The sequence below is a fragment of the Engraulis encrasicolus genome, chromosome 21, assembly GCF_034702125.1.
Source record: "Engraulis encrasicolus isolate BLACKSEA-1 chromosome 21, IST_EnEncr_1.0, whole genome shotgun sequence".
NCBI classification, from domain to species: domain Eukaryota; kingdom Metazoa; phylum Chordata; class Actinopteri; order Clupeiformes; family Engraulidae; genus Engraulis; species Engraulis encrasicolus.
Window position 1 is genome coordinate 14,579,206 of NC_085877.1, and position 7,500 is coordinate 14,586,705.

At 42.5% G+C, this 7,500-nt stretch overlaps 2 protein-coding genes across 2 annotated transcripts in view; one reads left to right on the top strand and one right to left on the bottom strand.

Moving 5' to 3' along the window:
* Positions 1-7,500, bottom strand: part of slc8a4b (solute carrier family 8 member 4b) — a 177,686-nt gene that overhangs the window by 7,205 nt on the left and 162,981 nt on the right. Inside the window, exons 11-13 of the mRNA XM_063186250.1 lie at positions 2,382-2,506; positions 1,607-1,687; positions 1-2 (exon numbers count right to left, since the gene is read on the bottom strand). The exon at positions 1-2 is cut by the window's left edge and continues 98 nt beyond it. Coding sequence (XP_063042320.1) covers positions 1-2; positions 1,607-1,687; positions 2,382-2,506 — 208 coding nt within the window. The remainder of the gene's footprint in view (positions 3-1,606; positions 1,688-2,381; positions 2,507-7,500) is intronic.
* Positions 5,607-7,204, top strand: LOC134436916 (uncharacterized). Its single transcript, XM_063186252.1, has 3 exons — positions 5,607-6,417; positions 6,641-6,697; positions 6,839-7,204. The coding sequence occupies exons 1-3, from the start codon at positions 5,760-5,762 to the stop codon at positions 7,000-7,002; spliced, it is 879 nt and encodes a 292-aa protein (XP_063042322.1). The 5' UTR covers positions 5,607-5,759; the 3' UTR covers positions 7,003-7,204.

Below are 7,500 nucleotides of genomic sequence, written 5' to 3' on the forward strand. Positions count from 1 at the left end.
TTCTGTGGTGCAGACACACACGCACACACACACACACACATACACAGACACACACAATTAAGGACACACGGATAAGGATACAATGAGAGAGAGAGAGAGAGAGAGAGAGAGAGAGAGAGAGAGATGGAGGGAGGGAGGGAGGGAGGGAGAAGAAGAAGAGGAAAAAGAAGAAGAAGGAGGAAGAAGATTGGCAGCACGGTGTACAGACAGACAGGCAGAAAAAAAAAACATTTGGTAGTCAGTTCCTAGCTCAATGTTTGGAAGGACATGATTTTGAAAGCCATAATTACACATAAGAAAGGGAAGCCGTATAGGGCAAGCTCATATTATAGGAAGCCAATTGTGTCGTGTTTAGTTGCTGGAGGCCATGTTGGACACTGTGTACTGTATGTTATAGTGTAGTTGTTATTTAGAGAGAGGAGGAGGGAGGAGATGGAAATGTCTACCACTCTGCTGAAATACTTTGATTTGAGCCCTGAGCAACTCAAGTGTACACAAAGGGTGGATATACTGTACAACATGTAAACATGCCATTTGTAGGGACAATGAATATAAACTCACTAAAGACTAGTGGGGAAATGCAATATTGGAGATGAGACTACAGAAATAAAGCTCATAGAAAGTCCATCACGATCAATTATGAATGATGCCTTACAATAGTTCTAGACATTACTAGGGTTGTAAATAATAGGTCTAATTTAAATGTATTGATGCATCAATGTATCGGCCGGCAATTTAATGGAATCATATCGTATCGTGGGGAATTATTTGATTATATTTGAAAATAATCAAATCCCTGCTTTAAGAAATCGATACTGTATCGTATCGTCATGGAGACTGTGATTTACACCCCCAGACAGGGTTTGATGATTTGATGATTTCTATTGCAATGTGAAGTGGTGGCCCACTTCGTAGGGGAAAGTGGTGCCCCTTTTGTGGGGTAAGATTGAAACCACTTATAACTTTCACGACGTCTACGAGAGGTGTCTTGCTTTCAAAGTCAGGTCAAAATAAATTTCAGTGTGAAGTGAGGAGAAATAGGAATGCCTTGTGTGTGTGTGTGTGTGTGTGTGTGTGTGTGTGTGTTCGTGTGTGTGTGTGTGTGTGTGTGTGTGTGTGTGTGTGTGTGTGTGTGTGTGTGTGTGTGTGTGTGTGTGTGTGTGTGTGTGTGTGTGTGTGTGTGTGTGTGTGTGTGTGTGTGTGTGTGTGTGTGTGGTGTGTGTGTGTGTGTGTGTGTGTGTGTGTGTGTGTGAGAGAGAGAGAGAGAGAGAGAGAGAGAGAGAGAGAGAGAGAGAGAGAGAGAGAGAGAGACAGACAGAGAGAGAGAGAGAGAGAGAGAGAGAGAGAGAGAGAGAGAGAAAGGGGGGGGGGGAGAGAAGGGGCGAGTAGGACCCAGGAACCAAGAGGGCGAGGAGAGGAAGAGGCGACACGGCAAGGTTTTCAAATAGGCTGAAAGATGGAAATTTTAGGTTAGGCAGGCAAAGAACTCTAGGTTAGCCGAAACCCTTAGCGCAGTTCCAGAGCAAAACTATTGAAATCGAGCAGAGAGGAAAAACTGTCATTGTCTGAACAGTTCCTTACAAGGCAATTTTTTTGCGTAACTTACACCTCTTCTGATAAAATAACCTCTGCTGTCCCACAGTTGTCTTTTCCTCCAGGCGACCCAAGCTTCCGCTGCCAATTCGCACTGTGACAGATGCAGTTTTTAAGTTAAACGCTAAAACATCCAATGTTCGCTAACAAACACACAACCAATGGACAGGAAGTCAAGCCAATCACCAATATCAAAGCTTTGTCTGTGACCAATCATGGTCATTGGTCTCTCTCCACAGCTGTCTCTGATAGGTGAAACTAAGAGGGGGAAATGTTAACCATTTGTTTCCCCCATCACAGGTAATGTCCTATTCAATGGACATAAGCAGCTAAATATTGGACCGGATACAAACATACCGTCCATACACATTTCTTCGCCCATGAAAGTGTTCTGGTATGGTTTGGTGGTGATCACCTTATGTATGTTTAGGTGCTGTTAAAAGGACCTGTATGTAATTTTAGTAGTTCATTTTCCAAATGTTCGGTATGCGGCACACTTAGAAATTTGTTCTTTTCATGAATATTTGCTAAGTAATTCAATACAATATAATACAACACAATATGAATTTATATAGCAAACTACTAGTTACTGGTCTGACCAAAGGACAGTAAGTTTTGCAGCCAAAGGTGTCTATGACTGGTAACTGAAAATGGTGGATAAGGAGGATATCCACCAATTGTATGTGTATAAAATGTACATTTAATTCAAGATGAATATGTACAACAAATCAATTGTGGTGTTAAAAATTCATGGAAAAGACAATTGACAAGGGGTGTGTGGTGCTCACCTTGAACTCATATGACTCCTCGATGACCACCTCCTGCCGGGTGTGCTCTCCCAGACTGGGGCATCCCATCTTAGCCACCTCCTCATCATCCGCACCCACAGCAGGATTATTCTCATTGGAGTCCCCTGAGAGGGGGGGGGGGGAGAGAGAGAGAGAGAGAGAGAGAGAGAGAGAGAGAGAGAGAGAGAGAGAGAGAGGCAGAGGTATAAACAGACAGACAGCAAGACATACAGATAGGCAGAGAAAGAGACAGGGAGATAGTGGAGAAGGAGAAATTGAGATAATATTGTAAATATTTTTTATTCACACAGGACTTTAAATGCAGATGAAGTAGTTCAGAGTGCTTAGCAGGTCGAGAGAAAAAAAAGAGAGAAAAAAAGATTGTCTCAGTTATGCAAAACCATAAAGGAAGAGCTTAAGCCGGCCAGCTTAAAGGAGAAATTTGGTGTGAAGTGAACTTCTGGTATATTAAAATGTGATAATGAGCCTGTGTGTTTGCTGAGAAGCAAAACTACGCCAGTCCGTTGAATTCAGAAGTTTATTATATTTAAAGTTCATCTCGAAAAGGCTCGCCGTGTCAGTGCATGGAGCACCGGGTCCGGGGTATCTTGAGAACTTTGCCATTTTTAAATAATCTAAATTTCAGCGTAGTTCCACACTTCCTTGGACACACAGCACCAATATTACGGGCTGCCTGACACTGTACGTAAATGAGACAATGGAAACTTTGTGTCTGAAGGGTAGAGATTGCAATGTTTTTACAGGAAGTACATTCTGGTTTCTGGTTTCTGGCTGCTGCCAGGTTAAGTAAGGCCCTAAAAGGGACAGGTATCAGGTAGAGAAAGTTAGTCGAGTCAGAGTTTTTTTTGGTAGGTCTTGGTAGAGGTGAACCACCGAGCACTAATGCAACTACAGGCACATAGTCCCTTATACTAGCCATGCCAAAGAATAACAATGTACTTTTTAATCTTTTATGATACTATACAGTACGCTCGGTTCTCTACTCGTCTGTCTATCCATCTTTAATCGAGACGCACAGGAGTACAGTTGCACAGGTACTGGATCAGGTACATGCAGCTAAAGAGAAAAGTACTGGTACTGGTATCGGTATCGGCCCCCGATACTTGCTCATTATACTCACACTCGTACACCTCAGAAACTTGCCGATACCAGGCATCGATACTGCTATTACACAAAGCAATGCTACATCTCATCACATTCCACTGACTTGAAAGCAGCATGGGAAAAAAACACTGCCTCATACATTTACTAACATTTAAATCTACATGGAAATGGACAATAAAACAAATCACAGGTGGAAAAGTCACAGGTGTAAAAAACAAGGCTGTGTATTTATTTTCATTGTTGGGGGTAAAAGTATCGATATCGCTATTCGGTATTGGCAAGTACAGACATTAATGTGCTCATACTCGTATCGTTTTTCAAAAAAAGTGGTATTGTGCATCCCTAGAGAAAAGTTCACAAAGCAAGGGGTTGGTGTGCACACTGATAAAAAAAAACAATGTCCGACCCGAGGAACTTCTTGTTATTGAGGGCAGATCAGATGTATCAGCATGCTGTGTTCTTCAGCACTCTCTGCGTTCCCCATTTCTATCCAGGTCTTGAGGTGTTTGAGGTATTGAGAGACAGGGGAAGAGATTGTGATTGTAATACCTAGTATGTGTCTGTGGCAATATTGCAAGGCAGCCAGGCTGGTGTATGGAGGCAGCAAGAACCATATATATGTATTTGCACTTGACATGGTGTCATAACATCAGTGTGGTTTGGTCTGCCTTGATGTCTAAAACCTATCAAAAAGTGAATCTGCTCTCCTGCTCTCTCCCGATTTCTCTCTCACACACACACACACACACATGATTTTCTCTCTTTCTATTTCTTTCTCTCTCTCTCTCTCTCTCTCTCTCTCTCTCTCTCTCTCTCTCTCTCTCTCTTTCTCTCTCTCTCTCTCTCTCTCTGCAGAGAACACCATGAACTGAAAGACAAAATAGAGAGGATGAAAAAGGACACTCGATAAGAACAACATCCTCGCCAGTTGCCACACAGCCAGACAAACACAGAGCAATCCAGTGTAAGATGCTGTTCCTTCTCAGTAACTAAAAAGAGCAAATGGGCCTGTAATCTAACAAAGAATAAACAAAGCGGAGATGCTCGTCTCAGTTAAAGCCTCACAATTAATGTGCAATGCAGTGATAGCAGCCTGCAGTCAGCGTGCTATAGCTACGACAAGACGAAGCTGTTAAAACCAATTATTTTTCTGTAATAATGCGGCTTTCAGCCCTCAGGATGTCTGAGTTTAGTTGCCGAGGCTCAGGCTTTCGCTGCCTGCCCGACGTTGAAACATGTGCATTTACAGTCAGAACATAAAATGTAATGACAGTAACAAGGAGAAAGTTTACGACTAATTGTCTACGATGTCAGGGGCTTAGCCACACAGCGACATCAAAAGGATGCGATGTTTGACTGTGTAAGGATGGTTATTGTAATGGCTGCAGAATGGTTGGTGGATCTTTCATGTACCGCAAAATGATATTGTGTGGTCTGTGTGTATGCGTGTGGGTGCGTGCGTGCATGTGTGTGTTTGTGTGTGTGTGTGAGGGGGGGGGGGGGGGGGGATGAGTTAAGGGGAATAATGAAAATCTATCATAATGTATGTAATGTATTATATCCTATCTATACAAAAAAAAAGTTGTGGTAGTGCTCGCTGCGCAAACGCAAATGTACAATATCCTTACTCTGGAGTAAACTGAGGTCATTGGACAGGCTGTCCTAAGTAATACTATTGCCACAGGTACACATATGCTACCCAAGGTAATAATGTCCCTTACTTTTATTTCTTAAAGTACTTTCTAACAGTTTTTTTTTAACTAAATCTAAACCAGATAGAAAGAAAGAAGCATACATTCTGTTATTTGAATTTAAAGTGTTCCATTTTTTTCCTTATTATTGTTTTTCTTAGCATGAAGCCTATTAAGAATTGTTGATGTAGGACTTATGATTGCCTAAATACATGTATTTATATATTTCAAAGAATATCAAGTTCATTGGAACAATCATGTGCAACTCTGTTCTGGCTAGCAAGACAATTAGAATTCTACCTGCACTGTTACGTGTCATCACTGATGACATCATGGAACACACTGAGAATTCTGACATCATAATGGGAGCTCTGATATCACTTTGAAGAGAACACTGTATCACTTCAGTTTGATTACACAGAAGACAGCAGCAAAAAAAAGCTATACTTATTGAATTGCACAAACTCAACTTTATAATCATCCACATCCTATTGCAAAGATGCCTTTAAAAGCAGACACCAAGTGGAAGGAGATGAGAGAGCTTTAAAATTATACATTGAAAATGGAGGATGATGGGCAGGAGGAAAGGCAGCCGTCAGGCTGCTGCTTCATGGGGGCTCTGAGGTCTTTGGTGGCCACTGTCAGGGACAGTATAAGGAGGAGACGAGTACGACAGCGCCAGAAGAATTACCGCATTGCTAAGATGCATGTGGAGGAGGAGGAGGCAGGGGCGGAGAAGCCAAAGGGCACGAAAAGAAAGAAATGGCTCATCAACCGATTCAGGAGGAGGCCGAAGGACAGACAGGCAGCAGCGGCTGGAAAGACTGCACCGAAATCAAGCCCAGAAAAAGCCATCAAGGCCCCTCAGGCCACTGAGGCTATTGAGGAGAAGGAGGAAGTGGTGCCCGAGGCCCCGGCTGGGGCTGCAGGTCTACAGGATGACGAGGCATCTCCTACGGCTACTGATCATGCCGCTGATGATGCTGATCATGCCGCTGATGACGCTGATCATGCTGATCATGCTGCTGCTGATGATGAGGGTGATGTTCAGCTGAAGGGGAAGATTGTGCACATCCCAGGAAAAGGTGCAGGACCAAGGCTGACAGCAGTTTCTAAGTGTGCGGACCTCTCACCCCGAAACTACGATGATGATGGTGATGCCAAATCCGCTGAGGAGGCCAGGAGATGCTGTGAGGATGTTGTCCAGGCTACCCTTCTGGGTAAGAATAATAATAATAATAATAATAATAATAATAATAATAATAATAATAATAATAATAATAATAATGCACATACAGTATACGTTATTGAACATCTACACATATACAGTATAGTCCTAAGTAAATTGTATACCGTATACCTATATACCTATGTATGTGAGTTTCTACACGTCGTTTTCTCCTCTGAAAAGAAGGTCTTGCTTTGTGTCCTCTGTTGATTTAGACCAAAGAGCCGACTGTTGTAACACCATGCCACCATCCTGCTACGACTACCTCATGGGTGAGTCTAAACATAAGTCAAGTTGAATCAGTCGTCCTCACGGCTTACTGTAAGATACAACCGATACATTGGTTGTAGATAGAACCAATATCAATCATTTCTCATTTCAACACTATGTTTTTCTTTTCCATCTTGGCACAGGTTATGACACACCAGAGGGACTGACAACACTGAGACACATCATGGAGACGGACGAGTCAGAGGCGTGGGATCTATTTGTGCTGCTCAGCCTCACAGTCACTTTAGGAATAATAACCTTTTACTTTTTTGTTTCCCTTTTTAAAATCATAACCGAAGATGTGTAATGCAAGACTGACATGGACTGGATGTGTGCGTGGGGGAAACATACCGTGAGTGTGGAGGAAAACTTCACAATGAGAAATAGTCAACTCCAAAAGGAAGAAAAGGGGATTACAACTTCTGAATGAATCCAACTTTAACTTTAACAAACAACAGACCAACTTTCCAACTATAAACATTTCTTTAAAATAAAGTCTCCAAAATACATCATTCTATGTTGTGCCTTTTCTTATAGATATAGATTTTTTATCCTGTCATGTGTCAAAACTTTGTTTATTCACTCAGTCATCCTGTGTGTACCTTGTTAAAGACGAACCTCTCGTTAGTCCAGATGGGGTCCAGGGAGTTGTTGTTGTTGTTGTTGTGTGTGTGTGTGTGTGTGTGTGTGTGTGTGTGTGTGTGTGCGTGCGCGTGCGTGTGCGTGTGCGTGTGTGTGTGCGTGTGTGTGTGCGCGCGTGTGTGTGTGTGTGTGTGTGTGTGTGTGTGTGTGTGTGTGTGTGTGT